Genomic DNA, 24,625 nt, shown 5'->3' with positions numbered 1-24,625 from the left:
GATTTCTGGATGTTGATTTTGTGTCCTATGACTTTGCTGAATTCATTGATCAGTTCTAGCCATTCTTTGGTGGAGTCTTTTGGATTTTCTGTATAGAGTTTCATATCATCTGAAATAGTGAGAGTTTGATTTCTTCCTTGCTGAGTTGAATGCCTTTTATTTCATTGTGTTGTCTGATTTCTGTGGCTAGGACTTCCAGTACTATGTTAAATAACATTGGTGAGAGTGGACATCCCTGTCTTATTCCTGACTGCAGAGGTAAAGTTTTCAGTGCTCAGTCTTTCCCCATGGACTATAGTAGTTGTGGCCTTTATTATGTTGAGATATGTTCCCTCTAAATCTACTTGTTGAGGGTGTTTATCACGAATGGATGTTACACTTTTTTTTAAAGATTTTATTTATGTATTTGTCAGCGAGAGAGCATAAGCAGGGGAAGAAGTAGGCAGAGGGGAAGCATGATCCCAGGGTCCTGGGATTGAGTACCACATCGGGCTCCCTGCCCAGTGGGAAGCCTGCTTCTCCCTCTCCCACTTCCCCAGCTTGTGTTCCCCCTCTCTCTGTGTCTCTCTATCAAATAAATAAATAAAATATTTTAAACATTTTTAAATTCAATTAATTAACATATAGCATATTGTTCATTACAGAGGTAGAGTTTAGTGATTCATCAGTTGCATATAACACCCAGTGCTCATTACGTCAAATGCCCTCCTTAATGCCCATCACCCGCCTATGCCATTCTCCCACCAACCTCCCCTCCAGAAACCCTCATTTGTTTCCTATAGTTAAGAGTCTCTTATGGTTTTGTCTTACTTTATTTTTCCCTCCCTTCCCCTATGATCCTCTGTTTTGCTTCTTAAATTCCACATATGAGTGAAATCATAAAATTGTCTTTCTCTGGTTGACTTACTCTGCTTGGCATAATACCCTCGAGTTCCATCCATGTCATTGCCAATGGTGAGATTTCATTTTCCGATGGCTGAGTAATACCCCATTGTATATATATACCACATCTTCTTTCTCCATTCATCTATTGATGGACATCAGGAACACGATGGAGTTTCCTCAAAAAGTAGAGCTACCCTACAACTCAGCAATGGCACTACTAGGTATTTACCCAAAGAATACAAACATAGTAATCCAAAGAGACACCTGTGCCCCAAAGTTTATAGCAGCAATGTCTGCAATAGCCACATATGGAAAGAGCCCAGATGTTCATAATACTCTCTTGTAATTGCTTGTGTTGCTGTGGTATTGGTTGTTATTTCCTCTCTCTCATTTGTGATTTTATTTATTTGGGTCCTTTCTCTTTTCTTTTTGATATCTCTGTCTGTCTAGAGGTTTATCAATATTATTAATTTTTTCAAAGAACCAGTTCCTGGTTTCACTGAAACTATTGGCTATTGGCTATTGTACTATTGGCTTTTATCATTTCTATATCATTTATTCCTTCTCTAATCTTTATTGTTTCCTTCCTTCTGCTGGCTTGAAGCTTCATTTGTTGTTCTTTTTCTAGCTCCTTTCAGTATGAGTTTAGGTTGTTTATTTGAGATTTTTCTTGATTCTTGAACTAGGTCTGTATGTCTATATACTTCCCTCTTAGGACTGCTATTGCTGCATCCCCAATTACTGAGATTTTTGGCAATTTCGTGGTCAAGTGGAATGTCTCACTCTTCTCTTGTCCCAGCCCTTTCTAGAAGTCTCAACTGAATTCTATAGAGTCACTGTGTTGATATGGAGAGAATGAACCATCCTTACTCCTGTATTTTGGTTTTTTTAGGGTATAACATTTCTTGGCCTTTTTTAGGGTATAACATATCTTGGTCAAAGCCTTGACTTTTACTTAGTAAATTGTTCAGAGACAAATTCTGCAAACTAGGAGAAGGTGAACAAGAGTTGTAGCAACCTAGTGGGGCTTTAGATCCTACAGGGGTAGGGAAAAGTGAGGCGTGGTTTCCTACTGCCCACCCTGTGTTTACACAGGTGGACAGACACTGCAGGCTCCAGTTAAAATCCAGGAAATGAAGTCTCTAAACATTTAAGAGCTCAAGGACTCCTCACAGACCAGGAGGTAAAAAGAGCCATTTAAATACACTCAAGAAGAAGGAAAAAGTAAACAATCCATACCCAGCAAACTCCCAGTCTTTTAATTACGTTTCTTAATTTTTCAAATTCTTATTTAAATTCTGGTTAGTTAGCATACACTATAATATTAGTTTCAGGAGGAGAATTTAGTGATGAATCACTTACATGTAATCCCCAGTGCTCATCACAAGTACCCTCCCTTAATACCTATCACCCATTTATTTAACCCATCCCTGCGCACCTCCCGTCCAGCAACTGTCAATTTGTTCTCTATAGTTAAGAGTCTAGTTTGTGGTTTGCCTCTATCTTTCCCCCACTGATCATCTATTTTGTTTCTTAAATTCCATATAGGAGTGAAATCATAATGGTATTTGTCTTTCTCTCATTGACTTATTTCAGTTAGCATAATATGTTCTTTGTAGATTTTGGATACTAACCCTTTATCAGATATGTAATTTGCAAATACCTTCTCCCATTCTGAAGGGTACCTTCATCAAAATGGATGAAAGACCTAAATATGAGACAGGAAATCCTCAAAATCCTAGATGAGAACACAGGCAGCAACCTCCTTGACATAGGCCATAGCAACTTCTTACTAAACATGTATCTGGAGGCAAGGGAAACAAAAACAAAAATGAACTATTGGGATTTCATGAAGATGAAAACCTTCTGCACATCAAAGCAAACAGTCAAAAAAACTAAAAGAAGACCTTCAGAATTATGTTTCTCTTTTTTTAAGATCTTATTTATTTATTTGACAAAGAGAGAGATCACAAGTAGGCAGAGAGGCAGGCAGAGAGAAAGGGGGAAGCAGGCTCCCTGCTGAGCAAAGAGCCTGATGCAGGGCTGGATCCCAGGACCCTGAGATCATGACCTGAGCTTAAGGTAAAGGCCTAACCCACTGAGCCACCCAGGCGCCCCAGAATTATGTCTCAGTTAATCTTGAACTCATGTCTCCTCCTCCTGCTAAAGAAAATACATTGCATAATTTGAGGTTACTCTTTAACTCTTATCCTCTCTTAGATACAAATTGAACTGTTTACATATTGAGTGAACATTTCTAAAGGGCCTGCCAAGGGTTAGATATCTGGGTGAGCAAAGTCTCCAGATATACCAATACCATTATTTTATAGCAGGTATTTTGATTTATAGCTCAATATTTCAGTGGTTGTTTAGTGCCTCTCCCTTTTAGAGTGTTGGGTTCATAAAGGAAGGATTTTTACTAATATATATATATATATATATATATATATGTGTGTGTGTGTGTGTATTTTTTTAAGATTTTTTTAAATTTATTTGACAGACAGAGATCACAAGTAGACAGAGAGGCAGGCAGAGAGGGAGGAAGGGAAGCAGGCTCCCTGCTGAGTGGGGAACCTGATGCGGGGCTGGATCCCAGGACCCTGGAACCATGACCTGAGCTGAAGGCAGAGGCTTTAACCCACTGAGCCACCCAGGCACCCCTATTTTATATTTAATGCTTGGTGTACAGACTGAAAACAGCAGGTGTAGAGCCCAACCAACATCTAATGGGAGAAGCGCCCACCTCCTCCAATGCCAAGAATGTCCATGGACCATTCACTTCCTTCACCACTCCCACACCAACCATAGGGTCCACCCACCAAAACGTAGATACCACCTAGAAATTGGCAACATCAACTGTGGTCTTACTGAGAAGAATGGGGACCTGAGACAGGAAAAACAGACACTTAACTTTTCTTTCATTTTTGCACACTCGAGATAGTGACCTGTCAAATTTAGGTGTAATGCACAAATCATTCCAGAGAAATACTGGTTCTCCTACTGTGAGCAGTTCTCTTGGCCAGTAGAGAAAGTAGACACCTCTTCTGAAAGAGGTGTCACATTCCTGATGGAAAGGGATGGGAATATTAGCCAGAGCTCCTGTATCATTGGTTTCTCCCAACCTGTCCACCTACACTGATACTTGAGCCTAAGGCTTCCCTGAATGGTATTTTGAGATTCTGTTCTGGCCAATATCTAGGGCGACTGAGAAAACAGATAAATCCTTCACTGTTGAGGAGGACGGATGCAGAGGTACTTTCACTTGGCTCTACAATAATTATCTGTTGGTTTCTCTATCTTCAACCTCCTGAATGATGTCTGTATCTTCGGTAAGTTTTTACCCCATGAATTTAGAGCAGAGTTTGGAGACTTCATGATGAGCGTAGTACAGGAAGGAGTAGATGAGAGCCATGGGGTGTGTGGGGTGTTCTTCTGACACACATGTCTTCCTTCACACCTTCTGTACAACTCTGAGGATGTGAGTCTCTTCATGTCAGGTGTTCCCTTCTGGGGAAGGATGGGGCACAGAGCTCACACTTCTATAGTGTTCTTTTGCAGACAGGTCATCTGCATTGGTTCAGTGCTGGCTGAACCAGAGTGCAGTGCAGGCATTTTGGTCCTCAGGAGCAACCAGCCCATCTCTAGATTACAACCAGCTGGAGCAGGCCCTTGGGTGACTAGAGCTACAGTTGATCATATTAGGCTTACTTATGAAATCATCATAGATAGCTTTGCCTTTTGGAGAAGGATGAAAACATATGAGTTGCCACAGAGACTTCGTTTCTAGTAAAATAAGATTAGCTCTTTGTTTAGGTGACAGAATTGTCAAGAACTATTGTGAGACTGCCTGGGTGGCTCAGTGGGTTGAACAACTGACTTTTGGTCTTGGCTCAGGTCTAGCCACACATTGGGCTCTGAAGTCAGCGGGGAGTCTGCTTCCAGAATCTGTCCCTCTGCCTCTCCCCCAACTCATGCTCACTCTCTCTCTCAAAAAAAAAAAAAAAAAAAATTATCAGATGACACACATCTTTCCTTGTTTGCACATATCCTCTGTAGCTCTCTTCTGGGGAACATAGGGAGGGAGATCCTACGCAACAATACCCTTAGTATCATCTTGATTAACATATGTCTTCCCTGCTAAGATGAGGTGGACCTTTGATGTGGAAGACCCATGATAAGGCTGCTGGGCAGGTTGCCATGTAGATAGGAACAGAATTTTCACCAGTTTGCTGTGTAACCTGGGTCTCCCTATTTCCCATAGCGACCCTTCTCAGGGAAGGGCAAACATTGAATATCAGTATTGCAGAATGCAGAAGACTTTTCAATCTCACTTCCTGTTTGCTTATTCACAACATGTTCTTGTTGTGATCAATGGCAGTTGGAAAGCCCAATGCAGTCACTGAGTCTCAGTCTCCACTTCTGTAAACAGGGATAATAGCAGGACCCTATTGAATGGTGCCCTGGGAAATATTTCAGAATTCCTTGGACTCTCTCCTCCTTTACCTGGGGATCATCTTCCAGCTTCTTAGTGTCTTTCCACTGGTGGTATGCAAGCATAGAGCTACTTCTCTCTTAATACCTCCCTTGTCCCAGAGATTTCAGAGGTATGCTGCATAAACCACAGATTCTCAGGCCATGCAGACACAGATCATGGGTCAGAGTGATGATATTGAACAGGTGTAATTTCCAGATCCTCTGTCTCTGGATCTTTCCCCGCAGGTATGTGGCATGGTCCAAAAAGTTCCATGGAAAGGACACATAAGAAGCCCAACAAGTTCACTTCAAAAACTCAAATCCAGTAACCTTTCTGGGTGCCCACTGAGTATATAGAGCATTGCTAGGGACTAGGGACATAATGTTGACAGTACTCAGACTCACCCTTGAGAAGTTCTCTATCTAACCAATAGGTGTGGAGACCGATAATGGGGCTAGAGGGTGGAGAGGACAATAACAGAACTGGGGCTGGGGCAGGGCAGGGTGGGGGTGGGGGGAGGAGGGGCAGAAATTTCCCAGAGGAGGAAGTGGTTGGTTTATGTGATAAGGGAGGCCTGAGGGGAAAGACCCTAACACAGGGGATCCTGTCAGAGCTGTGTTTGAAGGATAAGTACTTCCTTGTAAGCGCCAGGGTCGCATTTCTAGGCAGAGGAGCCTTCATGGGTAAAGATGTGCAAACCAAGCTTGCTTGAATGATTTCATGTATTTAAAGGTAGAGGCAGCCGTGTGACAAGGGCAAGTTAGAGATTTAAGGACAGTGACTACCTGACTTTCTGTAACCTTTGAAATTACCAATAACACTGACTGAGTTGTTTACTGATTTTGGACACAATATGAACTCAAAGGTCAATCTGGGAGTGTCCACAGTGCTTTGCCAACACTCATGCCTCGGGTGGGGGGGGAGGTACCGAGGGGGAGCCCCCTTTTCATTATATTTAGTCCAGCCTCACAGGCCGGCAAAGACTAGCACACACTGCTGAATGGAAGCAGAGAGAATTCACAGAGGAAAAGTGACCATGGACCTGATCCCGAGCTTTTCCATGGAAACCTGGCTTCTCCTGGCTACCAGCCTGGTCCTCCTCTATCTGTGAGTAACTGCCCAAGCTCATGGCCTCTGGAACCTTTGAGTTGGTTTGCTAATCAGCATCCACCCCTTTTCCTTGTCTGTTTGAAGGATCAAGAGTTAACAGAGGGGAAGTTGCATAAGTGTTGGGCGCTTCAGAAATGCTAGGAACACATAGGGGTTATTATTCACCTCCCCCAAACCAGCTGAAGGAGTAGCTCCGTCCTCCAATCGCTTTTCTGTAGCTAGCAGGATTGAGTGACATTATTTGCTCCTAGGGATGATCTTCTCATTGGCCACCAGTGTGGACCTAGACCAATCCAGCAGAATTCAGCAGACGCAGACTAAAATCGACAGGCCCCAGGGCTCTGAGGTCCTCACCGGCTTCCTAAGCTGTGGGGATTATGGAGGAAGACGGAGTGACTTGGGTCTTTGTCTCACTATCTTCACCTTCTGATCTGTGTCTGCTGCAGGAGACATGTAGAAAGACTGGGCCTGTGTCACTCAGGTGGTCCTGATCCCTCGCTCCACCACCAGGCCCCATGTACCCAGGCACCTGTGCACCCAGACTTCCAAGAGGACCGGAGATGCCTCACCTCCCTCTTCTGTCTGGGTTCTTCCCTCTTTTCTGTGTCCCTCTCCTAGCCATCCCCTACCCTATAAATGCAAAACTCCTTACCCCCAAGTGAGCATCTTTATAGCTGAGGAGACTTGGCAGAAATCTTCAAATTGTATTCATTTCACCTTTTCCTTCGAGTCTCTGGGAAAGTTAGCACCAGTATAGAAATTTCTTCCGCCTATCCCCCAACATGAAGTCTACTAGCAGCCTGCAAAGGCAGGCCCTGAAAGCCAGTGTGGATTTTTTAGGTATTATTTTTTCCTTTTATGTAATAGTACAGGAGGAGGAATTAAAACATCTAGCAGAGGAGTTCCTTTCAGTGGTGGGATTTCTGGCATCATGGAGCAGGGTGAGAAAGGACTTAGTTTCACAGCATGGGTAGGGACGGACCCCCCATCACATTTGACCTCTGTCTCAATCGCACTCTCTTAAGAGTAGGAAGTCATGAGGACAAGAACATAGAATATGGAAGCCTCATTTTCGTTTTTTTCCCCATATCTGGCATTTCCCCAATCTAACATTGTTTATTTGGAATTAACAATACCCATTTTAAGATTTAACACCCGCCACAACTTTCTCTTCCCTTTATCTTCTCCTATTATATTAATTAAGAGGCTTAAAAAAAAAAACACTAACTTATTCTCTTACAGTTCAGGAGGTCAGAAGTCAGAATGCCATGTATTGTGGCAACATATTTTTTTGTGTGATGATATTTAAGATTAATTGATGTGGTTTAATTTCATTGTATTTAGTAATTGATTTTTTTGCTGAGATAAGACTATTTCCAGCATGTTCTTCCGAAGGATAAAAGAGGGATGGTGGTTCAGCCTTTCTGACAATAAAGGTACATAGATAACCTCAGCCTTCTAGAATAATGTTGAGAATGTGAATTTAGTGGACCCATACATACTTCTATGATATAAGCTGTGTATATTTTTAAATACATGTGCCCAGCAAGTTATTTTAACCTCTCTGCACAGGTGAGTAGTGAGACTGTGAGCCAGTACTGATGTGAGAGGCATCCAGGTGGTACTCAGTATGGAGTGGGAGAATATTCTCCCTCAGAGCAGACCTCTGAGAGATACTCCTTGATCCTGGTCCTACAGAAGGTCTTCACGGGACCACAGGGTTAGCATCTCATCTCTTTGAATCCAGGGGACGGGACCACCATGTAAGCTACACTATTGTCTGTATGGTAGTGGGGAGGTCGCTGAATCCCGTCGCCACCAGGCAATCAAAGCTGCGTGCAGACTTAGAATTCTGACACTGGTGTAGCCAGGAGTCAGTAGCTGTAGACAGCGCCCTCTGTAGGCAATGCTTTGTAATGGCAATAAAAAGGAGTGGCTTCATCGTTAGCCCCTTCATTTGTGCCAGTAGCAGCATGACTCTACCAAGAAGAAGGAAGCTGGAAAGAATCAGAAAAACTCACCCAGCCCACCCTCTGCCTTCTTATGAAGCCATGTGAGTTTAGATTCTAAACCAGATCTTTCCTTGGGACCAGTGTTGCTGACACATTCGCTCATTTGCTTGGCCTCACGTGGGAATTCATGGAGCACATTGAATGTTCAGAAGCAGAAATCCATGTGTTGCGTCGTGATGGCAAGAAGCAATGGAAGTGAGACTAACCAAGGTCACCCTACTCCTGGCATTTGGTGCTCATGCATCTGAACTGTTCTGGAGGAAGTACTAAATTAAACATCCAGCTGAGCCCAGCTGTGGTCCCTCTCTGCTGGTCCCTCAAGGACATGTCCTTTTAGGCAATTTTGTGGGTTTATTTGGTTACACAATATAAGATTTGCTGGATTTCTACAGAATATTTGGAACTGTACTCTCTTAAAGGCTACACTCCAGAGATGAAGAGATAAGGTCTTCATTCCATTCTATGGAACATTTTCTCATTAGTCATTTTATGTTTTGTAACACATAATCTGCTATCAATTGGAGGTATCTGAACTTTGGAAGGTCCCCTATCTGTTAGCTAAAAGCACCTACAGGGCTTGTTGAACCATTTCTACCTATCATTCTTTCCCACCATACTTTCCTAATTTGCCACTATGGGATTAGCCTTTTTTTTTTTTTAAGATTTTTTATTTATTTATTTGACAGAAAGAGATCACAAGTAGGCAGAGAGGCAGGCAGAGAGAGAGAGAAAGGAGGAAGCAGGCTCCCTGCTGAGCAGAGAGCCCGATGCGGGACTCGATCCCAGGACCCTGAGATCATGACCTGAGGCGAAGGCAGCGGCTTAACCCACTGAGCCACCCAGGCGCCCTGGGATTAGCCATTTAAGGCCTGGCAAGTTCATGGTTGAAATTGTTTTGGGCAGCCTTTTCCCTCAGCCTCTCCTCTCCCTCCACTCTGCCTTCTCTCACCAACACCTAAGAAGAAGGCTTGCAAAGATCCAGAACACCAAGTTATGAAATTCCTCATCAGGCTAATGAAAAATGAATTATAAGCTGTTGTGCATAAGAGGCACCATCCGTATTGGGTTTCTGAGATTGGTGATGCACAGAGTCAGTAAACTGATAGCTTTGTGAGTGGCCATCTTGAAAAAAGGGAGTGTGCCTGGTAGTGTACTGAACACGTGAGTATTACAGGTTGGAAGACCAGACGTCCCACAGGGAAGAATGGTCCAAAAATGGATTGTTTAGTCACTGATTCCTTAATACTGTATCATCAAGGGGACATATGGGTCAGCCCCCCTTCTCTGCAGCTCAAGAGAACCAGAGTGCCTGATAACAGACGGACGGAGCTGAAAGCATCTCACTTTTTTATGAGCCAGTGGAGCCTTGAACACAGTTTTCATTGTATAGAATGAGAATACTGTGGCTTCTCAGAGCCTCTCTGTGATGAGAGATTTAAGAAGGACCAGATCCCAAAGACAAGGCCTACAAGGAAGGAAAACCTCTGAGGAAACTATAAGAACATTTTCATGGTAGGCTTTCAGTAACCCTCGGCTCCTGAGTGGATACAGTTAAGCAAAATCTCATCATTGGAGGAGAGAAACAGTTAAGCAAAATCTCATCATTGGAGGAGAGAAACACTTTTTCCCCTTTCCACCTAGAATGAGAATCTTCAAAATCATGGAAGAGTCATTTACTAAATAGGCGTGAGTGAATTTCCTGAAAGAAATTGGCATGAAACTTTCAGGAGCTCTCAAGGGTGGACACATTGCTCAAGCATTCATTCTAGGATTGAGACCATGTGGTATTTTGCTGCTCTTAGCTAATCATCCTTACTTTTGTGGGTCTCACTGTGGAGGTGGGAAAGGAGATGATGAATGAATTAATTATTGCCGTTGGAATTGCTGGTATTATTTATTGCCTACATGTTACCTCCCTCCCTCACCTGTTCCACTTCTGCATCATTGACTGGCCAGACCCAGCACCTATTACATCATTCCTGTGACCTGGCTTTCTCTTTCATTTTATAGATATGGAACCTCCACACATGGACTTTTTAAGAAGCTGGGAATTCCTGGGCCAAAACCTCTGCCTTTTGTGGGAAATATTCTGGACTACCGTGAGGTGTGTGTTGTTTTAGCTCCCTCTTTGCATCTTGTATTTGCGAATCTTAGCTTAATTCCACAGTGAATACTCTCCTCCTTGGGAGGAAGTGCTTAGATTTCAGACTTTGGAGAAGTGATGTCTTAGGCCCTACCCAGCACATGACCAGGTCTACCCCAGGGCTCTGTTATCTGCTGCTTGGAGCCTCAGGGCTTACCTCAGTAGGCTGCCCAGCTCCCTGACCAATTCAGCACAGGACTTGATGTTCTAGCTTGTGAGCATCATTGAAGAGGCTGTTTCTGGCAGGTACAGATTCCCAGGAAGGCATTATTATATTTGGAATTAGGAGAAGAGCATCAAGGGGGTGCACACTACTGGTCCATTAAGCTGCATACCCTAGAGTCAGACTTTTAAGTTTATAGCACGATCTCTGGATAGCCTTTTCATTTTCCTGGGTAGCTCTGGAACGTCAGGTTATTGGGAAGCTCAGGATTCATTTTTGGGAAATACTTGAATTCCCTCAAGAACTGCCAACCCCTGCAGTTATTTCCATGGCTCTAATTCTCCCTTTGTCACCCATGACATCTTTTGGGATTTGTGAGGTTGAACCAGGGCTGTCTGCTTTATTTCTCTATCTTCAAAGGAGGCACCTTCCGGGTGAGTTGAGCTAGGAGAGAGTATAACTGAGAGTAAATGGTGCTTGTCCTTTGACTGCAGATTTTAACTTTTGAACAAGTTTGCATGTGGATTGTTCTACACACAATGGTAGAACCACTCATATAAAATCATTAGAAAAGAGACACTCTGAGAAAATTATTAAGAAATTAATGTAACTCAATGGAATGTGCTATCTGACACACACACTGAATGCTGGTAGAGCCATTATGGCTAATCTAGGTCTGAATGCCTCACGTGAGGCATTCACGTGAATGACAAGTTTAGGAGCTCATGTTCAAGGCCAACAGGTAGTCTCACGTGCAGGCTGCTGTCCGCTATAGAGTTCCTGTCCCACAGACCTAAGGCTTGTTTCTCAAATCCCACTCCTCCCCTCTGAGGCTCACAGTGTCCCAAACTGCCTAAGAACTCCTGGACTTCTCCCCTCCTAAACAGTAAATTCTGTTCCACTTTTTCCAGATCAACTACTTAGTAGATACACCTAAGACTCACATTTCTGAGACCTTCCTTTGTGTAGTTAAAACATCATATCACAACAAAACTTAGCAAGAAGAAGTATCGTTTTTCTTTTCAGTGACAAAAGTGAAAACACAGAGCAAGTGTTTTATTTTTTAATTTTTAAAATTTTTATTATTTTATTATTATGCTCAGTTAGTCATCATATAGTTGACATCATTAGTTTTTGATGTAGCGTTCAACAATTCCTTAGTTGCATATAATACCCAGTGCTCATCATAACACGTGCCCTCCTCAATACCCATCACCTGGTTACCCCATCCTCCCACCCGCCTCCCTTCTGTAACCTTCAGTTTGTTTCCCCCAGTCCAGAGTCTATCATGGTTTGTCTCCTTCTCTGATTTCTTCACATTCATTTTCCCTCCCTTCCCCTGTGGTCATCCACCCTATTCCTTAAGTTCCACATATGAGTGAAACCATATGATAATCGTCTTTCTCTCCTTGACTAATTTCACTTAGCATAATCCCCTCCAGTTCCAAGCATGCCAGTGCAGATGGTAGGTATTCATCTTTTTGATGGCTGAGTAATATTCCATTGTATACATGAACCACATCTTCTTCATCCATTTATCTGTTGATAGACATCTTGGCTCCTTCTACAGTTTCACTACTGTGGACATAAGCAAGTGTTTTAACTTGCTCTGTCCTTTGTGAAGTAGTGGGACCATCCCCTTTTCCCTGTGTTGAGGTAGATGACCGGAATGTGAGTCCACCTTTCATTCATTCATTCATCACTCACTTTCTCACTCAACAAACGTGTCTCAGACTTCTGTAAGTCTTAAGACTGAAAGAGATCTCTGGTATCTTAATTTTCTAAATCCCTTGGAATTCTAGTAGGGCTCATGAAATCAGTGAACAGAGTGGTAACTGGGGGTTCAGAGGATGCAGGCCACTTTCCCTCAGCTCCAGTTTTCCCACATGGCCCTGGAGGTGATAATTCAGAGGGTTCTGAAACCCTCTGACAAGCCAAACATGTCAGAAAGATAGGGGTTACACAGTCCTCATAGGCAGGGTAAGATGTTCAGTATTTACAATACTTAGGATTTAAGAGGGACTTGAAATTCTCTGTTTCAATATCTCCTCTACTTTCTCTCCTTTCTGGTAAGATGCCTGTGAGCAAGAACTTCTGACTGCCAGTGAGATGTAGTAAGCCTTACATTTCCTGAGATCTGAGTTATTTTTGTCCCCATTAGAGGTAGGGCTCAGTACATTTAGATTAGTAATATGTTTTGTTTCTTCTTGCAGGGCTTTTGGAATGTTGACAAGAAATGTTTTAAGAAATATGGAAGATTCTGGGGGTGAGTATTCTGGAAACTTCCATCGGATAGGCTTGTTATGATGAGGCTCCCAGCCACAAAGATAGTCTCAGTTGAGAGCCTCTTGGGATGAAGCCTGCTGTAGTAAAGCTTCTGGAGTCTTTCCTTTCTGGGATCCCATGTATCACCGGAGTACAGATCTAAATGTGATCAGACCTGGAGAGCAGCAGGACATCACTGATCTCCAGACATTGCTGCCCAGGGACTCCTAACATCGCTCTCTACTCTGTCTTGTGATTACCCTCTTCCCCATTTTCCCTCTTTATGTCCCCTTTAATCACAAAAATGCATTATTTCATCAAGACATACAAATGGCTATCAGACACATGAAAAAATTTTCTTCATCACTAGCCTTCAGGGAGATACAAATTAAAACCACATTGAGATATCACCTTACACCAGTTAGAATGGCCAAAATTAACAAGACAGGAAACAACATGTGCTGGAGAGGATGTGGAGAAAGGGGAACCCTCTTACACTGTTGGTGGGAATGCAAGTTGGTGCAGCCTCTTTGGAGAACAGTGTGGAGATTCCTCAAGAAATTAAAAATAGAACTTCCCTATGACCGTGCAATTGCACTCCTGGGTATTTACCCCAAAGATACAGATGTAGTGAAAAGAAGGGCCATCTGTACCCCAATGTTTATAGCAGCAATGGCCACGGTCGCCAAATTGTGGAGAGAACCAAGATGTCCTTCAATGGACGAATGGATAAGGAAGATGTGGTCCATATACACTATGGAGTATGATGCCTCCATCAGAAAGGATGAATACCCAACTTTTGTAGCAACATGGCTGGGACTGAAAAAGATTATGCTGAGTGAAATCAGTCAAGCAGAGAGAGTCAATGATCATATGGTTTCACTTATTTGTGGAGCATAACAAATATCATGGAGGAGAAGGGGTGTTAGAGAGGAGAAGGGAGTTGGGGTAAATTGGAAGGTGAGGTGAATCATGAGAGACTATGGACTCTGAAAAACAATCTGAGGGATTTGAAGTGGCGGGGGTGTGGGAGGTTGGGGTACCAGGTGGTGGGTAATACAGAGGGCACGGATTGCATGGAGCACTGGGTGTGGTGAAAAAATAATGAATACTGTTTTTCTGAAAATTAATTAATTAATTAATTTAAAAAAAGAAAAATGCATTATTTCAGGCCTTTCTAATATGTGCCCATCAGTGCCTCTCAGTACCTCTTTCCCACATGATTCACTTTTCATTAAGAGCCGAAGGTCCCATACCTAAATTTTGTATTAAATATGTCCTTTTGAAAGGTGGCTGTGGGGGTGTCGGTGGACAGAATGGGAAGCCATTTCTTTTTTTTTTAAGATTTTATTTATTTAATTGACAGAGAGAGATCACAGGTAGGCAGAGCAGCAGATATAGAGATAGCAGAGATCGAGGGAGAAGTAGGCTCCCCGCTCAATGTGGGGCTCGATCCCAGGACCCTGAGATCATGACCTGAGCCGAAGGCAGAGGCTTAACCCACTGAGCCACCCAGGCGCCCCAATGGGAAACCATTTCTGCTCAGTTTTTTCTTTTTCTGCAACTGTGGAGTTTGTTTTGTTTTTTTAAATGGGGCCAAGTCTTTTCTCTCAGTGCAGATATATATATATGTTTCTCTTGATTCTACAGACTTGAAGAGATGTAGAATATTTCTAAACCAGTGTTCTTGGTGCACTGATGGACTTGTGATTGAGTAGGGTGTTCTCTGCTGGTTGCAGTGGCTGCTCCCTTTCAGAGCGACTGGAAGTTTGGTGAAGTGGAGGGAGAGGTACACTGTGGTGCTGGGATGCTCACAGCCAGCACTGTACCTTCTTGCACCTCCTAATCTTCTCTCATCCAGTCCTCAGACACCATAGGGTCCTGCTGAGTTGGTGTGGCCCATAAGCAACATGGTAGACTAGAAAGAATACAGATCGCTGGGTCACTGCTAGTTGCATTCCCCGGCCACGTTCTGTAGTCGATACTGGTCAGCTCTGGATGGAGTCAGTTTTACGTCTGTCATTGGCCCCAGTTCTGTCCTTAGTACGTGGTTCTTGTGCTTAGCAATAGAAAAGAACCACCTGGGAGATCTGGCGAAGAATAGATATTCTTGGGGCGCCTGGGTGGCTCAGTGGGTTAAGCCTCTGCCTTCAGCTCAGGTCATGATCCCAGGATTCTGGGATCAAGCCCCGCATCAGGCTCTCTACTGAGCAGGGAGCCTGCTTCCCCCCCCCTCTGACTCTTTGCCTCCTTGTGATGTCTGTCAACTAAATAAATAAAATCTTAAAACCCTTTTAAAAAAATAAATAAATAAAAATAAAAATGGATATTTGGTTTCCATCCCTCAGCAACACCAAATCTGGAGGATGTGGGGGTGGGACCCAAGAAGCTGAATTTAACTGGCAATGGAAGCAGTATTCGGGCTGGGTGATACCATGAAGGTGAAGGGTTACACCAAACCACCGTCTCTTGTCCATCCAGGTGTTTTTGAACAAACAGGATGGGACAGGGGGAATCATTCAAGAAATATGACCAGGCTGATGGGCGAGTGAACTTAAGTGCCACTTCAGTAATTTCTATCACTGCTTCAATAGTAAATATACCCAACTCCCACTTCAGCCTTCTGCATTTTACTTTTTAGACCTGGGTAAAACTTAGTTCAGTGGTTCTCAGCCATTTTTAGATGTGATCACAAAACCATTTGAAATTCCTCTGTGACATCAAAGAGAGAATAGGGGACTTGTGGAAAATCTTCCATTTTGTTCTGGTAAATGATTAATAATGGAAAATAAAATGCCAGAGGGCGGTGTAATTAAGATTAAAATAAACCTCAATTTTAGAAAATAGGGCAAAGAAATCATTCATAATCCTACCATCACTTTTTGAGCATTCCAAGATTTTGTCATTTGCAGATATATCTTTACACGTGTGTGATCAGTGTATCTACAATTTTCGTCTAATATTCTAACATATGTCTTCCATGTGTTTGATATTTCTTTAAAATTTTAATTTTTCTTTTCTGGTGGGTAGATTACCTTGTTATTTTTTTCTTCCTAGATAATTCACTTGCCTTCAGTTACTTACTAATCCAACTTTCTTTTTGATAATATAGATAAATTATTTGAAATGTTTGAGATACTTCTAAGATATTTGAAATATTCTAAACATGCAAAAAATTATGGAGAATGGCCCAGGAAATACCCATGTACACATCGCCTAGAGTTAACAAATATTTTAATGTTATTTCTTTTTTTTTTAAAGATTTTGTTTATTTCTTTGAGATAGAATGAGAGCAAGTGAGCGAGAGAGGGAGCACAAGCAAGGGGGCAGCAGAGGGAGAGGGAGAAGCAGACTCCCTGCTGAGCAGGGAGCCTGACTTGGGGCTCCATCCCAGAACCCTGGGATCATGACCTGAGCCAAAGGCAGACGCTTAACCAACTGAGCCACCCAGGTGCCCCTCTAATGTTATTTCTAATCTGATGTCAGAGTTTGGATTATGTAATGTCAAGATAAGGCCTGGACTTCCAGGCATGGCTACAGCTACAGAAACCGCTATGTTAAGTGTAATCAGCTCTGTTTTCTTGACACAGGTTTTATGATGGACGACAGCCTGTGTTGGCTATCACGGATCTGGACATGATCAAAATGATACTAGTGAAAGAATGTTATTCTGTCTTCACAAACCGGCGGGTAGGCATCAGTTTAGTTTTAATTCACAGATTGATTGATTAATTTATAAAGCTCTTATTTGGAAATAATTATAGATTCATAGGAAGTTGTCTCAGGAGATCCCATGTCCCGTGGCCTTCAGATTATTTCCCCTTAGGTAATAAAACTATAATTTGTATGGAAATGGAAATTTACATTGGTTCTAGCCACAGAGTTAGATTAAGATTTCAAGTTTTATGTGCACTTATTTGTGTGTGTGTGTGCGCTCGCGCGCATCTCTGAATATTTATCTTACACGTAGATTTGTGTATCCACTACCCAAGTCACGTTACAGAGGTTTTCCATCACCAAAAATCTCCCTCTTACTTTTCTTTCATAGACACGGTGTATAGCTTGTTTCTTCATTGTCTCAGGGTCTTCACCAAAGCAAACATTTTTTTTAGACCAGTTTATCCTTTTTTCCTTTTATGGTTTGTGAGTTTGGCATCAAGTTTGGCATCTTTACCTAGCCCCAGGTCCCAAGACTTTCTCCAAGTATTTAGTTTTATGTTTTATATTTAATATATTATGTATTCTATGTTTTACATTTATAATGTAAATCTTGTATAGTGTTATGTTTTACACGAAGTCTGTGATACATTTTGTGTTGTAATTTTTTTAAGTTGTATTTGTATTTAAATATTCAATTAAGTATTCAGTTAATAGATTGTTATTAATGGAGTGCTTTATTAGTTTGAGAGGTAGAGTTTAGTGATACATCAGTGGCATATAACATGCAGTGCTCATTATATCAGGTGCCTCCCCCTATGGCTTATCCCATCCCCTCCCCCACCTCACCTCCAGCAACCCTCAGTTTGTTTCCTATAGTTAAGAGTCCTGTTATTTGTGAGGTGTGAAGTTGAGGTCAAAGATCTTTGTTTTTGGCCAATGGATGTCTAATTGCTCTAGCACCATTTGTGAGAAGACTCTACTTCCTCCACTGAATTGCTTTTGTACCAGGATCAAAATGGAGTTGGGGGGCGCCTGGGTGGCTCAATGGATTATGCCTCTGCGTAGGCAAAGGTCGTAATCCCAGGGTTCCAGGATTGAGCCCCACATCAGGCTCTCTGCTCAGCAGGGTGCCTGCTTCCTCCTCTCTGCCTGCCTCTCTGCCTACTTGTGAGCTCTGTCTGTCAAATAAATAAGTAAAATCTTTAAAAAAAAAAAAATCAAGTTGGGCCTTTGTTCTGTTCATTGATCTCTGTATCTCTCCCTCCGCCAATACCAGGCTCTCTTGATTACTGCAGCCATAGAGTAAGTCTCCGCATTGTGAACAGTGATCCTCTCATTTTTTTTTTAAGATTTTATTTATTTATTTATTTGTCAGAGAGAGAGAGAGAGCGAGCACAGGCAGACAGAGTGGAAGGCAGAGGCAGAGGGAGAAGCAGGCTCCCTGGGGAGCAAGGAGCCTGATGTGGGACTCGATCCCTGGACGCCGGGATCATGACCTGAGCCGAAGGCAGCTGCTTAACCAACTGAGCCACCCAGGCATCACCTCCCATTTTTGTTGTTGTTGTTGTTTGAATTGTGTTAACTATTTTAGCTCCTTTGCCTTTCCATTCAAATTTAGAATCAGCTTATCTTTGTTTACAAACAGTTTGCTTAGATTTTGATAAGAATTGATTTAAGCCCATAAATCAGTTTGGGGGAAATCTATGTCTTTACTAAATCCTGTCTTTCTAGGCATGAACACTGTATGCTCATTCATTTATGTAGGTTTTCTTTGATTCTTTTCACCAACATTTAGTTCTTCACGTAGTTAATGAGCACCTAAAGTATTTCAGTGTTTTGGGGTGATTATAATTGTTACTGTTTTTTTAATGTGTTTGACATATTTGTTAGGGTCTGTAATCAAAGGAACGAGACTGATACAAAGCGAAGTTCAAGCAAAGCTTTATTTCGCACCAAGCATCGAGAATCAAATCAACCTGTCGGTCCACTTAAGATTTTCTGCATTGACAATTATGTCACCTAAAATAGGATCACTACGATTTTTATCTTTCCAATCTGTATACCTTTTTTTCTATGTTTCCTCTCTTGGGCTAGCTAGAATTTCCAATGAGATTTTAATAAGAGCAGTGAGAGTGGACATTTTGTCTTGTTCCTGATCTTAAGGGGAAGCATTCAGTCTTTAACCAATTAAAAAAATTTTTTGTTTATTTACTACAACTAAAAGTATGTATTTTTTAAGGTGCGCAGTGGGCTGTTGTAATGTATGTTTTTACATTTTGAAATGATGAACACAAATGAATTAACATAACCATTACCACCCAGAGTTACCTTTATGTAAGATGTAATATATAAGATCTATGTAAGATCTACTTTTTTTTTTTTTAGCAAATTCAAGTATAAACTTCAGTGTTTACTATGATCACAATACAGTACATTTAGTCTTCAGATATTTTTCTTCTTATAACCAAAAGTTTGTACCATTTGATTAACAACTGCCCTTCACCCCCCTCTCTAGGTTCTCATAACTATCATTCTACCCTCTGTTACTGAGCTTGGTTTTATTTTTAGGTTTCACTTATAAGTGAGATCATACAGTATCTACCTGTCCTGCTGTGTCTGATTCAGTTGTACTTATTAGCATGTTGTCCTCCAGGTTTATCCATGTTTTTTGGAGAGCACAGGATTTCTCTCTTTTTAAGACAATGATATTCCATTTTCTTTTCTTTTTTTAATTTAATTTTATTTTTTCAGTGTTCCAAGATTCATTGTTTATGCACAACACCCAGTGCTCCCTACAAATTTCATGTTCTTTATGCATTCACCTGTCTGCTTACATTAAAGTATATATTAATGGGTAAGGATTTACTATTGCATTTCATTAGTCCAAATTTTTCATAGATCACTTGTTCCTTCTTCCTGTCTTCCTTTGTGATTTCGTGGGTGTTTTTTATGGGGGAATGCTCTCATTCCTTTATTTTTGCCTTTTCCATATGTACTCTAGGTTTTTGCTTTGCATTTACCAAGAGGCTTACATGAAACTTTTTATAGTCTTATAGATATAGCACCCTGTTTTAAGCTCATAAGAACTTAACTTTGTGGACGCCTGGGTGGCTCAGTGGGTTGGGCTGCTGCCTTCAGCTCAGGTCATGATCCCAGGATCCTGGGATCGAGTCCCATGTTGGGCTCCTTGCTTGGCGGGGAGCCTGCTTCTCTCTCTGCCTCTGCCTGCCACTCTGCCTGCTTGTGCGCTCTCTTTCTCTCTGACAAGTAAATAAAAAAAATCTTAAAAAAAAAAAAAGAACTTTGTTCTCATTCAAAGCCTCAGTGCTTTTACTCCCCCTCTATTTTATGTATTTGAATTCACAATTTACATATATTTATACCACGTATCCATAAAACAAATTCTTATAGGTATTTTTAATTGTTTTATCTTTTACACTTGAGTTATAAGTGATTTGTATATCACCATTATAATATTACTGTATTCTGAATTTGAGTATGTACTTACATTTACCAGTGAGTTTTGTACTTTCATATGATTTCATGTTACTAGTAAGTGTCCTCTCTTTTCACCTTTAAGAACTCCCTTTAGTGTTTCTTTTTTTTTTTTAAAGATTTTATTTATTTATTTGACAGACAGAGATCACAAGTAGGCAGAGAGGCAGGCAGAGAGAGAGAAGGGGGAAGCAGGCTCCCTACGGAGCAGAGAGCCCGATGTGGGGCTCGATCCCAGGACCCTGAGATCATGACCTGAGCCGAAGGCAGAGGCTTTAACCCACTGAGCCACCCAGGCGCCCCAACCCTTTAGTGTTTCTTGTAAGGCAGTTTTAGTGGTGATGAAATTTTCCACTTGTGTTTGTCTGGAAGTAACTTTCTCTCTCCCTCATTACCTGCTTTTCCGGGTAAATTATTTGTGGTTGCTAATGTTTGCTTTTGGGGTTTTTTTGGGGTTTTTTTTGTTTGTTTGTTTGTTTTACGACTTGATTTTATTTCACTCTCTTGTGGCTTTCAAGATTTCTGCTGCTAGATCCACTGAATAGCCTTGTAAGTGTTCCCTTGTCTGTGATGAGCTCCTTTTTTCCTGCTGCTTTACAGGTTCTCTGTCTTTGATTTTTGACATTTTTTTAATAACATGTCTTGGTAAAGTCTTTTTGGGATTCAATCTGATTGGGGACATGTTTTTATTATTATGTTAGTCACCATACAGTACATCATTAGTTGTTTCTGTACTGTTCCATGATTCATTGTTTGCGTATAAAACCCAGTGTTCCATGCAATACGAGCCTTCCTTAATACCCATCACTGGGCAAACCCATTCCCCCACCGCCTCTCCCGTAAAACCCTCAGTTTGTTTTCCGGAGTCCATAGTCTCTCGTGGTTTGTCTCCCCCTCTGATTTCCCCCCCTTCATTTTTCCCTTCCTTTTCCTAATGTCCTCCATGCTGTTCCTTATGTTCCACATGTAAGTGAATTATGCTGAGTGAAATAAGTCAAACCGAGAAGGACAGTTACCATACAGTTTCACTTATATGTGGAACATAAGAATAGTGTGGAGGACTGGGGACCTTTAACCTTCATAATCCAGATTTCCGTATATTTCCCTAGGTTTGGGAAGTTTTCAGTCCTCAACATCAGCAACTGCTTGGTCCATTAGATCAAGAGCTGTGGGGGCTCATTATGGCCGTGTTGCTATTTGCCTGTTCAGTAGCACCTCCAGATACAGCGTCAGTGGACTGGGGCAGGCAGAATGGTGGCCAAGGTTGGTGCTGCACACACATTCACCTGTGGGCACTTGACGGTGGAGTCAAGAATGGAGGCACATGCCCCAAATGAGGGCTAGGCCCAGTAGCAGGGACCAAGGACGAATGCAGGCACATAGGTAGCAAGCACTGAGTGCTGTCTGTCTGCACTCATTTGACTTCAGGGGCTAGCCACTGTTGCATGCATGGCACTGGGGCTTGTGACCGGAGTTCAGGCTGGCAAAGTACAGGGTTTAGCTGTGGACTCGTGGCAGTGCAGTCCAGTGACAGGAGTCAGGCCTGGCCTTAGGCATCTGAGAAGCTGCTGGAACCTGGGCTGGTGTTGTACCTATGTCCAGTCACAGAGGCCAGGGTGGCTTCTGGTGCAATTTCCAGGGCTCAGGGTGCTGATGGTGGCACTGGCTGAGGCAAGTCCAGTAGGGGCAGAGGGAGCAGAGCTGGACTCGGGCAGCTGGAGTCTGTGAATATGAAAACCTGTGAAACCATCAACAGCAAAATCTTAGAGGGTGCATGGTGCTCTACCTGCTGTTGGTTCCTTAGCAGCTCAGGCTGCTAGGGTCTTCTGCAGAACAGGACACAGAGAAACATGGTCGCTCGTGCCAGGTGGCTAAGGCTGGTAGTCCTGTCCCTCTTTGTTCCTAGCTTTGTCTAGACGAGTCAGCCGTGCCAGTCTCTGGGTGGGGTGAAACCAAAGTGCATCATTTGTACCGTGCCCTGAAGGGGTGGGGTCAATGGCCCCTCACCCTTCTGCCCATTTACCAGGAAGGAGAACTATCTCAGGTCAGAGGGGGTCCTCTTGGTGCTGAGCAGTGCCGGCCTGGGTCATGGGGTGATACAGGCAAAATGAAGCTAATCTCCCTATTTTTCTTGTAAAGTTCTTCTCAAAAGTTTTGCCCCACTGTGTTGTTGAAAGTCCTTCAATGGACTCCTAAGCTCTGAGGCCTATTTTTTTTATTGTGATAATTTTTTAAAATTTATTTTTTATTTATTTTCAGCATAATGGTATTCATTGTTTTTGTACCACACCCAGTGCTCCATGCAATCCGTGCCCTTTATAATACCCACCACCTGGTACCCCAACCTCCCACCTCCCCACCACTTAAAACCCCTCAGATTGTTTTTCAGAGTCCGTAGTCTCTCATGGTTCACCTCCCCTTCCAATATCCCCCAGCTCCCTTCTCCTAACTCCCCATGACCACCATGCTATTTGTTATGCTCCGTAAATAAGTAAAACCATATGATAATTGACTCTCTCTGCTTGACTTACTTCACTCAGCATAATCTCAGTCCCGTCCATGTTGCTACAAAAGTTGGGTATTCATCCTTTCTGATGGAGGCATCATACTCCATAGTGTATATGGACCACAACCTCCTTATCCGTTGAAGGGCATCTTGGTTCTTTCCACAGTTTGGCGACTGTGGCCATTGCTGCTATAAACATTGGGGTACAGATGGCCCTTCTTTTCACTACATCTGTATTTTGGGGGTAAATATCGAGGAGTGAAATTGCAGAGTCATAGGGAAGTTCTATTTTTAATTTCTTGAGGAATCTCCACACTGTTCTCCAAAGAGGCTGCACCAACTTGCATTCCCACCACAGTGGAAGAGGGTTCCCCTTTCTCCACATCCCCTCCAACACATGTTGTTTCCCGTCTTGCTAATTTTGGCCATTCTAACTAGTGTAAGGTATTATCTCAATGTGGTTTTGATTTGAATCTCCCTGATGGCTAGTGATGATGAGCATTTTTTCATGTGTCTGATAGCCATTTCTATGTCTTCATTGGAGAAGTGTCTGTTCATATCTTGTGCCCATTTTTGAAATGATTGTCTGTTCTGTGTGTGTTGAGTTTGAGGAGTTCTTTATAGATCCTGGATCTCAACCTTTTGTCTGTACTGTCATTTGCAAATATCTTCTCCCATTCCATGGGTTGCCTCTGTTTTCTTGACTGTTTCCTTTGCTGTGCAGAAGCTTTTGATTTTGATGAAGTCCCAGAAGTTTATTTTGGCTTTGTTTCTTTTGCCTTCGGAGACGTATCTTGAAAGAAGTTGCTGTGGCTGATATCGAAGAGATTACTGCCTATGTTCTCCTCTGAGGCCTATTTTTGTTTGTGGATAGATGTCTGATTGTTGTCCTTTGTGGGGTGACAGAGGCTGGAGTGTCCTGTTCCATCATCTTCATGATACCATGTCAGTCTTTCCTCACTGAGGTAATGTCAGGTGTAGGGTTTTAGATGCTCTTTATTAAGCAGAGAAAGTTCCTTCTGTTCTTTGTGAGTTTTTATCATGAATGCATAGAGTTTGGGAAGATGGGGGAAAGATTGGAGATAGTTAGCTTGGTAGGCCAGTCCCAAGCTGAGAAATAGAATTATCTCTTTTTCTTTCTGTCCCTTTGGAGAAATACAGAGGGAAAAGATCTCCACATAACTGTACCATTTATTCACAATAACATATAGATTCCTAATGGTTTTAGTCTTCAATACTGTTTTTTTAAAGAATCACCATAACAAGACATCTGTTTTTCCAGATGTGCATGCTGTACATATATGTAAAGACTGAAGTGCTCTGAGGCAACATGCATTGCCAGTCTATTTGGCTGCCTTCCATCTTTGCAATTCTACTCTGCATAGCTTAAGAGAATGTACTAGTTGTTAATTGTGTGTATTCTCCTAGAGATATAGTTTGCCTGCCAAATTATTCCATACCATCTTTATATTGGAAAGGAGATTGGGACATAAAAGCTGGAAAGCATATCAGGTGGCTGGATGCCTCCTTCAACCTTGCAGGAAGTTTGGCATTTGGGATAAATATCTATTAAGCATCTAGCATATGGCCTACTATTAAGTAAGCAATCACTAAATATTTGATGAGTAATTCACACCTATTTAACAGATTTTCTACAAACTTGGAGATCTCCAAAACTTATGTGGGGTAAAATGTTTTTCTTTGACTAGTTTCTTGGTCCAGTGGGATTTATGAAAAATTCCATCTCTATGTCTGATGATGAAGAATGGAAGAGAATACGAACATTGCTGTCTCCAACCTTCACCAGTGGAAAGATCAAAGAGGTAAGAAAGACAAGTTAAAAAGTTAAGGAATACATCTGGGGACAGGTAGGAAATAAGAACATATTCCATTTCTAGGGAGAAGTCTGCTA

General features: G+C 42.1%; 1 protein-coding gene across 1 annotated transcript in view; it reads left to right on the top strand.

Moving 5' to 3' along the window:
* Positions 1-24,625, top strand: part of LOC101681834 (cytochrome P450 3A12-like) — a 63,566-nt gene that overhangs the window by 8,501 nt on the left and 30,440 nt on the right. Inside the window, 4 exon segments of the mRNA XM_045075078.1 lie at positions 10,492-10,585; positions 13,001-13,053; positions 16,643-16,742; positions 24,423-24,536. Of these exon segments, the coding sequence (XP_044931013.1) occupies positions 16,689-16,742; positions 24,423-24,536 (168 nt within the window). The 5' untranslated portion in view covers positions 10,492-10,585; positions 13,001-13,053; positions 16,643-16,688.

This window comes from Mustela putorius, unplaced genomic scaffold (assembly GCF_011764305.1).
Source record: "Mustela putorius furo isolate JIRA1106 unplaced genomic scaffold, ASM1176430v1.1 tig00000139_pilon_pilon_pilon, whole genome shotgun sequence".
In the NCBI taxonomy this organism is placed as follows: Eukaryota; Metazoa; Chordata; class Mammalia; order Carnivora; family Mustelidae; genus Mustela; species Mustela putorius.
Note: the sequence above shows the minus strand (reverse complement) of the source record. Positions and strands in the feature narration are given on the sequence as shown.